Source organism: Bos taurus, chromosome 16 (assembly GCF_002263795.3).
Source record: "Bos taurus isolate L1 Dominette 01449 registration number 42190680 breed Hereford chromosome 16, ARS-UCD2.0, whole genome shotgun sequence".
In the NCBI taxonomy this organism is placed as follows: Eukaryota; Metazoa; Chordata; class Mammalia; order Artiodactyla; family Bovidae; genus Bos; species Bos taurus.
Genome location: NC_037343.1, coordinates 26,806,680 through 26,821,694, shown reverse-complemented (window position 1 = coordinate 26,821,694; position 15,015 = coordinate 26,806,680). Strand labels below are relative to the sequence as shown.

Sequence of the window (15,015 nt, the reverse complement as noted above, 5' to 3'; positions counted from 1 at the left end):
TGGCTTATTAGAAAGCTTTAAAAAATTTACTGAGAAAAACAAATATTCAGACTCTAGAGGTCAGCCATAGGACCTTGGAAGCATTGGGTACACAACTAAGATTCTGGAGCCCCAAAGCACAAGCTTTAGCAGAAACCAACTTGTGCTCGTGAAAATCTGTGCAAAGTGGCTATCTCAGTTTTACAAAGCAAAAAAAAAAAAAAAAAAAAAAAAAAACCACACACAACAACACACACCAAACTTTGATTTATCTACTACTAAAAGTTAATCTATCCTGAAAGAATTTGTTAAAATGACTCCCAGTAAGAGTCGACAGAGTGAAAGCTGTAATTTCCCAACTATCAACAGTATGTGAGATTTGGGGAAAGCCGATAGAAGCAAAGGATGAAATTTGGTGGAGGTATAGAAGGGGACGACAGAGGATGAGATGGCTGGATGGCATCACTGACTCGATGGACGTGAGTTGGAGTGAACTCCGGGAGTTGGTGATGGACAGGGAGGCCTGGCGTGCTGCGATTCATGGGGTCGCAAAGAGTCGGACACGACTGAGCGACTGATCTGATCTGATTGATCCGAAACATGGTTTTCCTATCCACAAATTGCTACAGAATAATGGGGTGCCGCTGGTACTAAAGTGCTGCCTTCCGGCACCATCTCATTAGCTCACATCCCTTAACTACCGTGGCTGGAACGTCGGCCTTGGAGCCAGGCAGGCTGAGAAAGACCAGTCTCACGCAGGGACAGCGAGCGGTCAGAACCAGTGGGGAGTGAGTCGCCCCCAGCTGCGGGGTGGGCTCGGACACCGAAACCCGCATCGAGACAGCACAGACGAGGCGAACTCTCCCCACCGCGGGCTGGGAGGGCAAACATCCTCGACCCCTTTGGGTTCCGATCCACGGCCCCCGAAGCCTCCCATCTCCCCCCACTCCTCCGTACTCAATCTTCAGCGCGCCCGGCGGAGGTTCCGAGGGGCCAGCGAATCTCCAAGACAGGCTAAGAGTCCTCGTGCGCAAAGCCTGCGGCTCGCAAAAGGGCAAATAACAAGGGAACCAAAGAGGGAGAAGAGTGTCAACCGGGCTCCAAGCGGACACGCAGAGCCTTGGTGGGACGGGGTTGGGGGTGGTGGCGGGAGAGGTAGGGAGAGCTAAACGCTGGAAAAGAAGAGACTTTGGCAACCGGCCACCTCCCCTCCCTGCCCACGTGAACCGGGTCGGTGGTCAGGGTCCTGGGGTGGGGACCGGCCGGGCTGCTCACTCTTGTCCCACGGATCGGAGCCACCACCCCGGCAGTAGCCTAAAGCGGGGAGCTCTCCCGCGCCGTGCGGCGCTCTGGGGGCACGGGAGGACGCGCGGAGGCCGCGGCGGCCACCCGGGCTCGCGCACAGCCCAGGCGGGGACCGCTGTGGTCCTGCGCCAGCGAAGGGGCGACCCGGCCTTAGGCGTGTGGGAACCGTTCGCCAGGCGCCTGGCGTCCCGACAGGTGCAGGCGCGCGGGCTTCCCATTGGTCGCGGCAGCGGCGACGGCGGGCCCCTTCCCCCTCCCCGCGCTCTCGAGGCCCCTTCCCCAGCCGCGGCGCCGGCTGGGTCTGCGAGGCGCGTGCCCGCGTGCGTGTCCCGGCTGCGCGCCTCCGCCCCGCCCCCGCCACCTCCCTCTTTCCGCGCCGCCGCCGCCGCGCGCTCGCGAGCTCAGGTAGCGGGCGCGCGGGCGCCTCCTCGGGGGCGCGCGGCCGGGCTGCCATCCTCCCGCCCCCCCCCCCCCCCCGCCCCCAAGCCCTGCACCCGTCCGCTCCGGGAGCCAAGGGAGGGAGATCGCGGGCGGGGGGAGCTGGAGCCCGGCGCCGCCGCCGCCGCCGCCGCCGCCGCCGAGGCTTCCGTCTCGCTCGCTCGCGCAGCGGCGGCAGCAGAGGTCGCGCACAGATGCGGGTTAGACTGGCGGGGGGAGGAGGCGGAGGAGGGAAGGAAGCTGCATGCATGAGACCCACAGGTAAGATCGAGAGCCCTGGAAGGGGCTTCCCATCCCGGGGAGGCGCGCGCAGGCCGTGGAGGGGGAGTTGGTGCCTGGTTCCGCTCCCCGAGGAAGGATTTTTTTTTTTTCTGACAGCGCAGAGAAATCTCACTGGGGACTGGGCAATAGGACCCATCCGGATCCTGGGGAAAACCAGAGAAGTAGCTGGGGGGATCCGGTGGCCACATCGTGAGATCCCTAAGAGTGAAATGTATAGGCCCAGGGAAAAGTGTTTTTTCAGCCTCGAGAGGCTGAAAGGCTTTAGACTTTCCCGTCGCGGCTACAGCCGCTGAATCCCGGGGACCGGAGCTGAGCCAATGTGCTCTAACCCCTGCCCTCCCTCCCCTCCTCCATCCCTGCTGCACGCGCAGCATCCCGTGGCGGCTGTTACTCAGTGTACCCCGCGCTGGGTGTGTGTGTGGAGGAAATCTCGCCGTGGGAAAGGGGGCGGGGGCCCGCGCGGGGGAGGAACGGGGATGGAGCCGGGGAAACCCAGGCTCCGGGTCCCAGGGCGGAGAGGGGGCGGGGGGAGCGTGGCCCCCGAGCCCCGGCAGCCTGGGGTATTGTCGTGTTCGCTCCTGGTTGCAGACTCTTGCAAGCCGGATGCCCTCTGTGGATGAAAGATGTATCATGGAATGAACCCGAGCAATGGAGATGGATTTTTAGAGCAGCAGCAGCAGCAGCAGCAGCCTCAGTCCCCCCAGAGACTCTTGGCCGTGATCCTGTGGTTTCAGCTGGCGCTGTGCTTCGGCCCTGCACAGCTCACGGGCGGTGAGTGACCCCGCGGTGGCCGGGAGGGCCTGGGATGGCAGGGTAGGGGAGCCTGGCTGGCAGGACAGCCCTGGCCCCTCCAGTCCCTGCCTCCCCCCAACCCCCCAGACTTCTGGGGTACCTGAAAACCTGAGGAGCCCCCGTGTCCCAGCCCGAGACTACCCTTCTTCATTCAAAACCCCTGGAGTTCCCAGAAAATTCCTCTGTGGAGCCTGCACAGATTCACACACCCACATTCTGTCTGGAGCTTCCCACTAGCCACCCAGCCTGGCTTCTCCGAAGGAAAGACAATAAGCCTGGCCCATTATTTTCACTTTGGCCAAAGAGAAACAGAGAGAGAGAGAGAGAGAGAGAGAGAGAGAGAGAGAGAGAGAGAAAGTGGTGCGTTTGTGGTAAAGGAGTAAACTTTGTGGACTTTTGTGCCCTCAGGAGACAGAGGTCAGGTTTCAGCTTCTGGATTTAGGCGAGAGTTGCAAGAACCACCTTTGTGAATGTGACGGGTCTGGAAACGTGGCCAGACTGGCTGCAGGACAGGTTTATTTGAAAGTTAACTTTCTCTCGCCTTGGGAGGTGGAGTGTTCGGGCATGCCCGTGCGCGCTGGGGGTGGGGAGGAGACGCGGAGGTCTTCCTTCAGATGTGTTTCTGGAGGATTGCTTGGCTCATTCAGCCCGGTTTACAGGGGAAGTAAAGCCGAGTGCTTTTCTGTGAAGTGGAAGTTAGCTGAAATCAGATTCAGAGCCTCAGTCCGCATAGGTGGTTAATCTCTAACATACTCGGCTCTGGGGGACAAGGCTCTCTTTTGGCTGTGGTAGAGGAAGACCGATGCCTTTCCTGTCTGAATTTCAGAGCCTTAGAGTCTTTCTGCCTCCACTGCTCATTGCTGTTCGTTCCAGATTCTCTGAGAGCTTGCTGATGTGGGCATGTTAAAAGGGCAGAATCGTGTGTCTGGAACTGACAAATGTTAATAAATAAATCATAATTGCTGGAAAAGCAGGTATTGAATGATGTAAGTAAACTATTTTAGTGTTTTAAAATACTGCTGTTTTAGAGAATTCAAAGGTGAAGGTGGAAATAAGGAGTGAAAAATTAGCAGAAGTTGGGGAGGGGAGTACCAAGTTGGGCTTTAATATGGAGTAATCGATAACTCAGGTGCTGCACTTAGAGGTCTGAAAGATGCCCGGAGTCTAAAGGAGCTTCTTGTGATGTGCCTGTCTATGGGAATTAGTGAGAAGATGCTGTATGAGGAGCTGGTCATGTTTGGGTTTTCCAACAAGAGGTAACTTTTTTGGTGGTCTTTTTTTTTTTTTTAAATAGAAATGTCTCTGAGGCAGGTGTCCTCTTCATAGAGGACAAAGTCAACAGGGATGCTAGGCCAGCACCAGTATGGCCTGCCTGGGCTCTGGTGACAGCCTCTCCTGCCGTGGGCTTTCGCTCCACTTGGAGGGTGAGTAGGACCAGGTGGGCAGCACAGCCTTGTTGTTTCCTTAAACCAGGGGCATCTGATTCTCCATTTTCTCCATCCCTTTCTCCGATCTAGACGACAGGTTAACGAGGGTTCATCTACCTGTCTGTTGACTGTTGTTATTGGAAGTGTAAGCCCAAGCACAGCCTAGATTTGAAGGCTGGCCCTTGGTTCTGCCGTTTGTGTTTACAGAGCATCCCCCCTCAAGGATCTCAGATTCCGGACACAGCACAGCCTCCCCAGTCTCCCACATTAGTCACCCATGTGACTGTACAACACGTCTTTCACTCCTCTCTTCTGAGAGGTGAAGATGTCCGCAAAAAGATCCAGGGCCTCAAAGAAGGTGGGAGGAGGGTCGCCTGTCACCTCTCCCTTCTTAGTTCTCACACGCTGCAGAAAGGCTGACCATCAGCTTTGTGTCATCTGGAACTCCCCTCAGGCTGAGAGTGTGATTTCTGGAAGATGATTTATCATTTCAAAATTCTTCCATGAATAAACAATTTGGGTGGAGAAAGGTGGTGGATGATGTTTTGAGGAGTTCACTATACAGAGATTTGTTTCTTAGGAAAGAAATCCATGTGGAGGGTCCAGGAGGGTTTTATTAAATCAGGTTCATCTTAATTCCAGACCAGTGCTTCTAAAATTCTCATGTGCATACAAATCACTGGGGTGGGCCTGAGAATCTCCATTTCCAATAAGCTCGCATGTGATGCAGTTACTACTGGTCCCAGGACTACACTTTGATCCATGGAATTCTCTAGGCCGGAATACTGGAGTGGGTAGTCTTTCCCTTCTCCAGGGGATCTTCCCAACCCAGGGATTGAACCCAGCTCTCCCACATTGCAGGTGGATTCTTTACCAGCTGAGCCACAAGGGAAGCCCACACTCTGACTGGCAATGCTTTAAGCTAAAGTATTCATTAAGATAAGTTGGATTAAGATAACTCTGGATTTTCTGCCACCTCTGTCCAATACCCAAATACAAATGACCTGTAAAAGTGGGAAAGTCTCACCCAGGTGTCTGATCTTTCAGTGGTACACAGAGCTGAAACTCTGTGCTAAAACTCAGTGCTGTTTTTTTTTTTTCCCCCCAACCATAAAAAAGGTGCCTGTTTAATAGACACTGTTCTGAAATGTGGATTTTCATTTTTGATTGCTTTCAATGGAAAAGGAACATGACGATAGCAAGATATAATAGTCTCAGCTAGGCAAAAAAAAAAAAAAAGCTTGTGTCCTATACAAGAGTGACAAGAAAAAGCCTGAACTGGAACGGGAGAAATTGAGAAAATGATCATATGAAGAAAGAAGGGAGGGAAAGAACTCCATGGAAAATGAAATGCTTTGTCCTAGAAAGCTGGAGGGTCAATTCAATTCTTGGAGCCCTAGAAGAGCTTTAATGAGCCTGAGTTGGCCTGAGGGGACCTTTGGATGGCTCTTTCCAGGCTGTCATTTGTATATTAAGGAAAAAGTGCCTGCATTTGGGATCACTAACATCATGTACTGAGAACACTAATACCAGGTTCATGGTGAGACACAGGACCTCGCTGTGCCCGGAGTCTGCATGGAGCATGGCTTCTTTGGCTGCTTCTTTCTCAGTGTGTGTTCCCAGAGATGCCATTTGGGTATTTGATCACTGGCTGGAGTGGCCCACCCTGGCTTAGAGGAAGAGAGCTAAGAGTTTGCTTTGTATTTAGGTTCTTGAAGGCAAACTCATTAGCACATCCTTATATTATCAAGAGGGCTTCCCTGGTGGCTCAGTGGTAAAGAATCCATCTGCCAGTGCAGGACACACAGGTTCAATCCCTAGATCAGAAACATCCCCTGGAGAAGAAAATGGCAACCCACTCCAGTATTCCTGCCTGGACAATCCCAAGGTCTGAGGAGCCTGGTGGGCTACAGTCCATAGGGTTGCAAAAGAGTCAGACATGACTGAACAACTAAACAACAGCAACATATTATTAGGAACAGTGGCCAAGTTCTGCTGCTTGATAGCTTTGCAGCTTTGGGGCTTAGAAGCCTCAGTTTCCTCATCCATAAAATGAGGATGATGCTACCTAATTTCTGGAGTTGCTGTGATGGATGAGGGTCATGAATGCACTCAGTAAACATAGACAGTAGTGAGGAGGGGGACTGACCAATCTATAATCTTCCCCACTTGTTTTATTCATTCAGGAAACACTGAGCACTTGTCCCCACCCTGTGCCAAGCACCGCTGTATATAATGTTCTTTTTACCTTGAAGAACCATTCCTTCCTCTCTATTTTTTGCCCAATGAGCACATTTCTCTTTAAGACCCAACTTCAAATGCCATTATCTCTTTCACATTTCATTTCTCCCCTGAGCTGAGTGTAACCCTTTGCTATGGTGTTGTTTCATTCACAAGACTGTAAGCCCACTGAAGGCAAGCACTTTGACTCTATCTTAATTTTCATGTCCCGGGCACCCAGCATGGCATCTCATACACAGAAGGTGCTCAGTAAGGCTGATGGACAGCAAGAAAAAAGATTCCAAATTACTGCTGCACAATTTAGAAAATAATTACCATGGACAGTTACAAAAGTGCAGGAGTGTCATGGCAGTTCAGGCCACTTCCATTTGGAGGTGGTCTAGGAGGTTGGTAGAGAACTCAGGAAAGTTTCCAGGCGAAAGATGGCACTGAGGATAGGATCTGAGGGAGGGAAAGGTTAGAGCATCTCAAAAGAGGCATTTTGTGCAGGGCTAAGGAGTTGGTGTGGAGAAGGCAATGGCACCCCACTCCAGTACTCTTGCCTGGAAAATCCCATGGACGGAGGAGCCTGGAAGGCTGCAGTCCATGGAGTTGCGAAGAGTCAGACACAACTGAGCGACTTTACTTTCACTTTTCACTTTCATGCATTGGAGAAGCTAATGGCAACCCACTCCAGTGTTCTTGCCTGGAGAATCCCAGGGACGGGGGAGCCTGGTGGGCTGCCGTCTATGGGGTCTCACAGAGTCGGACACGACTGAAGCAACTTAGCAGCAGCGGCAAGGAGTTGGTGACGTGTTTGGACCGTTCAGGGAGAGAGAACAGTCTAGATCTTTTGGAACATGGTATGAAAAGGGCACGTGTCAGTTGTTCAGTCATGTCTGAGTCTTTGTGACCCCTTGGACTGTAGCCTGCCAGGCTCCTCTGTCCATGGAATTCTCCAGGCAAGAATACTGGAGTGGGTAGCTGTTCCATTCTCCAGGGGTTCATCCCGACCCAGGGATCGAAACCAGCAGGTAAAGAGGAAACCAGCAGGTAAAGAGGGCGAATAGATTGGAAGCCTATCATAAGTGTCCTTGGAAGCCCAAGTGAGGATTCTGAGTGTCGCACAGCAGGCAGTGGGGGCTACTAAGGGTTTAGAGCGGGAACATAATATCATCTGAGCTGTGCTGTTCCTTTCTCTGCCTCCCAGTCTCTGACCCAGGGCACTCCCTGAGGGGCTGCCCTGCCTGCTCATTAGAGTTGTGTCACTAGTATCATTGGCTTAAGCTCCTTGAGGTCTTGTTTGGGCCACGTGGCTGTAGCATCGAGCTGTGTGCCAGGAGACAGGAACAAACGCTGTCTGCCTGGCTCACTGATTTGGAGGTGCTAGTCCTTTGGAGTTTGAGAAAGATTTCTTACACTGTGGAGCATAAACTTTTCCTGCGATGTTATGTCTAAAAGCCACAATTTCACCCTGTACTTAATTCGGTCTGTAAACAAAAGTCCCAACGCCTCAAACTATAAAGCATGTTTCTTTAACAAAAGGTCACTCTAATATAAGCAGCATGGGAATGCTTTTGATTTATCTCTGAAGTGAAATCTGAAAGCTCTGGGAGACACGAGAGAAGGATTTCATTCCGCCAGTAGCAAATCTCTCATCTCAGAGGCCTGAAGTGGCGAGCTGGAGAGTGAATCAGTGGTTCTTTAATTCCTGAGAGTAACAAAGAGTGTAGGTGAAGATCGCTCTCCAGGAAATATTGATTAGATTTGTGAAGGAAAGCACCCACATGATTCTTTTCCTGGTGTCAGAAGCATATTTCAAAAGCTTCCAAAAGGCCACAGAGATTTGCCCTTAGCTGGGAAGCTCTGTATACCTCAAGAGCTCTGCGTTCTTTATAGAGGTGACAGATTGAGTCCGGTCTTGGCTGTTAAATAGCTCCGTGGCTTTGGGCAACTGGTGTAACTTCTCCTTCGCTCAGTTCCTTCCATATCACTCACATTCTTTAATTCTGTGATTATAAGAATTTGATGGGTTCTGTACTCTGGGTGAAACCAACTCTGTTTTTCCCCTCTATCCATTCATCTCTTGTGAGTGTCTTGCATGCCTGGGGGATGAGCAGATAAGGGAACGTAGTCCTTGCTCCCTAGGAAACGGACAAGTAAGGGCTGGTTTCTTCTCAAAAATTTGAAGGCAGAAGCTTGCATTAAACTATTTTTTCACATACTTTCTTTTTTAAATGGGCTTATTTCTGAGACTTTCTTTTATATATGTATGATTTCTGAGACTTTCTTTTGCATATATATGTTTATATACATATATATATATAATTTTATTTATTTAGTTTTTGGCTGTGCTGGGTCTTTGCTGCTGTGAGGTCTTTTCTCTCGTTGCAGCGAACCCGGGTTTCCTCTAGTTGCGGTGCACAGGCTTCTCACTGCGGGAGCTTCTCTTCTTGTGCAGCAGGGGCTCTAGGGCACTTGGGCTTCAGGAGTTGTGGCGCGTGGGGTTAGCTGCACCCCAGCATGTGGGATCCTCCCGGACCAGGGACAGCGATCAGACCTGTGTCTTCTGCATTGACAGATGGGTTCTTTACCACTGAGCCACCAGGGAGGCCCTTCACATAGATTTTTAATTCAGTTTAAAATTTAGTGTTACTTATTGATACTGATGAAGAAGGTGATTTTTCCAGACTTCTTCTTTGATCCTTGTCTTATTTTGTAAGCTCATTTGGTGTTTGATAATTGAAGAACCACACATAGCAGCCGTATGTCTAAAGAGGTCAGTTGGGATCATTGCCTCTGAATTGAGGGAGAGAAAGGGGCAGAAAATAGGTTTTTCTAACTTGTTTATAAACACAGTCACGTTTCACCAAAACCAAATATAACACTGAGGACAGAAGCATCAGATGTATATTCTCATGTATCAGATACCTCAATTTGTCAACTTATGGGTCTATTTTCATAAGAACAAACTGTTTAACTGTTGCTAACCAGGAAAGATTGGAAAAAGATGGGACAGTTTTTAAAGTGGCCAGCATCTGAGTGACTGATTAAATTTGTTAATTGTTATAGTAGTAGTAATGGCAAACCTTTGGACAGTGCTTACTCTGTACGAATGCTGTTTTCCACATTACGTGTGTTAACTCATTTAATCCTCATGACAGCTCTATGCAGTAGGAACTGTTATTTCTCAGGGTCACCCTGTTAGAAAGTGAGGCATGGTGACCCAGATTATCCTTTAGGTGGTAAGCTTTCTCCATGGGCATGGAAATGCTAATCGCTAAATGCATGTTTTGCTTTTTATATTTCAACCCAAATATTTCCCTTTAAGCCACAGTTATTGAATATTTTGGAACTTTGGCCCATCCACTTTGATAGAACTCTTTTTTTTTATTGAAGTATAGTTGATTTACAGTGTTACATTAGTTTCAGTTATGTAACAGTGATTTCATAGTTCTTTAGCTTATACTTCATTTAAGGTTATTATAAAATATTGGCTGTATTCCCTGTGCTGTGCTTCACATCCTTGTATCTTATTTATTTGATACTTAGCAGTTTGTTCCTCTTAATCCCCTTCCCCTGTTGTGTCTTTCCCCACACTGGTAACCTCTAGTTTTTTTCTCTGTATATGTGTCTGTTTCTGTTTTATTATGCTCATTTATTTTTTAAATTCCACATATAAATGAAAATGTAGAGATTTGTTTCTCTCTGACTTACATCACCAAGCACAGTGTCCCAAGGTTTACCTGTGTTGTTGCAAATGGCAACATTTCATTCTTTTTCATGACTAATAGTCCATTATATGTACTGTACGGTGTATAAACCATAGCTTCTTTAAAAAAATTTTTTTTAATTAAAGGATAATTGCTTTACAGTATTTTGTGGTTTTCTGTCACATATCAACAAAAATCAGCCATAGGTACACCCATGTCCCCTGCCATCTCCCTGCCCACCTCCCCCTTCTAGATTGTCACAGAACCCCTGTTTGAGTTCCCTGAGTCACACAGCAAATTCCCATTGGCTATCTACTTTACATATGATAATGTTAGTTTCCATGTTACTCTCTCCATACCTCTCACCCTCTCTCTTCTCCCCTCCCCTGTGTCCATAGGTCTGTTCTCTATGTCTTTTTCTCCACTGCTGCCCTGAAAATAAATTCATCAGTACCATCTTTCTAGATTCACATATATGTGTCAGTATTCAATATTTATATTTCTCTTTCTGACCTACTTCACTCTGTATAATAGGCTCTAGGTTCATCTACCTCATTAGAACTGACTCAACTGCACTCCTTTTTATGGCTATGTAGTATTCCATTCGGAGAAGGCAGTGGCACCCCACTCCAGTACTCTTGCCTGGAAAATCCCATGGACGGAGGAGCCTGGTGGGCTGCGGTCCATGGGGTCGCGACTTCACTTTCACTTTCCACTTTCATGCATCAGAGAAGGAAATGGCAACCCACTCCAGTGTTCTTGCCTGGAGAAGCCCAGGGACAGGGGAGCCTGGTGGGCTGCCGTCTACGGGGTCGCACAGAGTCGGACACGACTGAAGCGATTTAGCAGCAGCAGCAGCAGCAGTATTCCATTGTATATATGTACCACAACTTCTTTATCCATTCATCTGTTGATGGACATTTAGGTTGCTTTCATGTTCCAGCTAGCCATATTCCAGTAAATAGTGCTCCAATGAACATTGGGGTACATGTGTCTTTTTCAGTTTGAGTTTCCTCAGGGTACATTCTTAGCAGTGGGATTGCTGGGTCATATGGTGGTTTTATTCCTAGCTTTTTAAGGAATCTCCACACCGTCTTCTGTAGTAGCTATATCAATTTACATTCCCACCAGCAATGCAAGAGGGTTCCCTTTTTTCCACACCCTCTCTAGCATTTATTGTTTGTAGACTTTTTGATGATCGCCATTTGACTGTACACCATATCTTCTTTATCCATTCATCTGCTGATGGACATTATGGTTGCTTTCATATCTTGGCTATTGTAAATAATGCTGCTATGGACATGAGGGTGCATATATCTTTTCAAATTAGTGTTTTCATTTTCTCTGGATATATGCCCAGGAGTGGAATACCTGGATCATGTGATAGTTCTGTTTTTAATTTTTTGAGGAACCTCAATGCCGTTTCTCACAGTGACTGCACGCATCAGGTTACCTTCCCACCACCAGTGTGCAAGGGTTCCCTTTTCTCTCCATCTTTAACCACTCTTATTATTTGTTATCTTTTTTAACAATAGCCATTCCAATAGGTATGATTTTGATTTGCATTTCTAGGGGCACTCTTTTTGTGTTGTGACTCAAAAGCAGGAAATATACAAGCAAATCAACAACAACAGAATCTCCCAACTCAGGACAAAGTGAGGGCCACGGTGCCAAAACCTTGACTCCAGATGGAGAAAAGGAAGAGGTTAGACACCCATGAACCCATCAGGATGTGTTTTATCTCCATTCCTGTCGCTGTGGCTGTCTGAGGAAGGCGGTGAGAATGAATGAGACATGCTCCGAGTCTTACCTGCCTGGAGGAGCAAAGGGTGTAAAAACAAATGGCTGGTTTCGGGGGCCTTCTACTGGTGGCTTTCAGACTTTCATCTTCCCCTCCTGTTTATCATTCCCAGTGAGACATTCTTTAGAGGGGTCCTTTTCCATGTCATGTGGTTAAGCACTGATAATAACTTTAGCTGATACATGTTTAGAATGTTACGGTTTGCATGGTGTCTTTACACGTGTCACCACCTTTAATTTTCTTAACACAGTGAGAGGACGAGATTTTTATTTTTTCTGTCCTCTTTTTTTCTTTTTTAATTTGAAGAAACATTCTCTAGGAGTTTGATCTCGTCAGATCAGATCAGATCAGTCGCTCAGTCGTGTCCGACTCTTTGTGACCCCATGAATCGCAGCACGCCAGGCCTCCCTGTCCATCACCAACTCCTGGAGTCCACCCAAACTCATGTGCATCGAATCATCCTACAAATAGACAAAAACCAATAAGCAGTCAGGCCTGTTGGTCAAGACTTTCCTCTTTGCCATTCCACATGCTAAGTCGCTTCAGTCATGTTCAATTTTTTACCACCCTATATGGACTGTAGCCTTCCAGGCTCCTCTGTCCGTGGGATTCTCCAGGCAAGGATACTGGAGTGGGTTGCCATGTCACCTCCAGGAGATCTTCCTGACCCAGGATTGAACTCGCATCTTATGTCTCCTGTATTGGCAGGCGGGTTCTTTACCACTGGTGCCACCTGGGAAATCTAGCCTTTAAACCTGTCTTTTCATTTATATGATGTAGATGGTAACCTAGTTCAGTTCAGTGCAGTTGCTCAGTTGTGTTTGACTCTTTGTGACCTCATGGACTGTGGCATGCCAGGCTTCCCTGTCCATCCCCAACTGCTGGAAATTGCTCAAACTATGTCCATTGAGTTGGTGATGCCATCTAGCCATCTTATCTTCTCCTCCTGCCTTCAATCTTTCCCAGCATCAGGGTCTTTTTCAATGAGTCAGTTCTTCGAATCAGGTGGCCAAAGTATTGGAGTTTCAGCTTTAGCATCTGTCCTTCCAATGAATATTCAAGACTGATTTCCTTTAGGATTGACTGGTTGGATCTCCTTACAGCCCAAGGGACTCTCAAGAGTCTTCTCCAATACTACAGTTCAAAAGCATCCATTCTTTGGCTCTCAGCTTTCTTTATGGTCCAACTCTCACATCCATACATGACTACTGGAAAAACCATAGCTTTGACTAGACGGACCTTTGTTGGCAAAGGAATGTCTCTGCTTTTTTATATCCTGTCTAGGTTGGTCATAGCTTTTCTTCCAAGGAGCAAGTGTCTTTTAATTTCACGGCTGCAGTAACCATCTGCAGTGATTTTGGAGCCCAAGAAAATGAAGTCTGTCTCTGTTTCCATTGTTTTCCTATCTATCTGCCACGAAGTGATGGGACCAGATGCCATGATCTTAGTTTTTTTGAATGTTGAGTTTTAAGCCAGCTTTTCACTGTCCTCTTTCACTTTCATTAAGAGGCTGTTTAGTTCTTCTTCGCTTTCTGCCTTAAGCATGGTGTCATCTGCATATCTGAGGTTATTGATGTTTCTCCCAGCAATCTTGATTCCAGCTTGTGCTGCATCCAGCCCAGCATTTCTCATGAGGTACTCTGCATATAAATTAAATAAGCAGGGTGACACTATACAGCCTTGACATACTCCTTTACCATTTTAGAACCAGTCCGTTGTTCCATGTCCGGTTCTAACTGTTGCTTCTTGACCTGCATATAGATTTCACAGGAGGCAGGTAAGGTGGTCTGGCATTCCCATCTCTTGAAGAATTTTCCACAGTTTGTTGTGATCCACACAGTCAAAAGCTTTGATGTAGTCAGTAAAGCAGAAGTAGATATTTTTCTGGAACTATCTTGCTTTTTTTGTGATCCAAGATGTTGGCAATTTGATCTCTTGTTCCTCTGCCTTTTCTAAATCCAGATGGTGACAATCTAGTTAGTATATGTCAAAACATAAAAAGAAAAATTATACCTGAGGATCATGAGCATGTCAAAAAGTTCCTTCAAAAAAGTTAACTTTGAAGTAAGAATAAGGTTTGATAGTTGATGCTATCTGAGAGCTGCTTACTCTACTGTCCAGGAAGCCATGTTTGATGGTATGAGCTGAAGATACTAAGTTTTAGGGAAGAACTTGGCCCAATATTTTGTCTTCTTTCAGAAAAAGATTGCTCTACTATTCGAAGACAGAAGAAGTTATCCACTCAAGAAGAAAAACAAATAGAAATAATTAAGTGACTTGCTCACCAACTGGAATTGAAAGTGCATTGTAAGATAGCTTCTTAATTGAGAGTATTGTAATTGCTTTACTAATCTGAAACAAGGTAAACTGGAGCATCAGAGAAATAAAGCAGAATAGTTCTTGACATTATTTGGCAGTGACAGCAAACTTGAGAGCCCCTTTTACTTCACTGTGAAGATAAAAAACAGGCAGCCCCAGGAGGGCAGGGGGACTGTGGGTGGGCACAATTGAGAGTGCATCCAGCAGATGTCTCCAGAAATGGAATATTATCCTTCGAGATGAGAAGAATTACAGAGCCCGGTAAGTTTGGTGAGTGCTCATTTCGTTATTATCTCAATCAATTGACCTTCTCAAGAGAAAGGATGAGTAAGGTGTTTTTGGAAATGACGGTTCAACCTGGTTATCTCATGTTTCTGTTTGAAATTGGTGACTTCTCTGTCTTGGAATTACCAGTGAGGGGGCAGAGCCAAACAAGGAGGGTCACTCTGGTTCAATATACCTTTTTCTCCAAGTAACCAAGATACAAAAAGTCCTTATTTCTTTGATTTGATTGCCTTTCTAAAAGACATATGTGGTTAAATTGGGTGAGCCAGCAAGAGAGAGAGTCTTTGAAGAAAGAAAGAAAACCCATTCTTACAGTGGATTCTTTACAGTTTGGATGCTGTGCGACATTGTGACTGATGTAGCTGGTTTCCAGTTTCAGAGTCTCAGTACATAGAAGAATCCTTTGGACTTAACCTAAACACTTAAAATCAGAAGATTCTGATTCTCTTCAGGC

General features: G+C 47.3%; 1 protein-coding gene across 7 annotated transcripts in view; it reads left to right on the top strand.

Annotated features, from left to right (window-relative positions):
• Positions 1-1,655: 1,655 nt before the first annotated feature.
• The window catches only part of SUSD4 (sushi domain containing 4), a 133,716-nt gene continuing 120,356 nt past the window's right edge, over positions 1,656-15,015 (top strand). Inside the window, exons 1-3 of one of the 7 annotated variants that reach the window (XM_024976147.2) lie at positions 1,839-1,983; positions 2,101-2,193; positions 2,593-2,775. In XM_024976147.2, coding sequence (XP_024831915.1) covers positions 2,628-2,775 — 148 coding nt within the window. In that variant the 5' untranslated portion in view covers positions 1,839-1,983; positions 2,101-2,193; positions 2,593-2,627. 7 annotated transcript variants of the gene reach the window in all.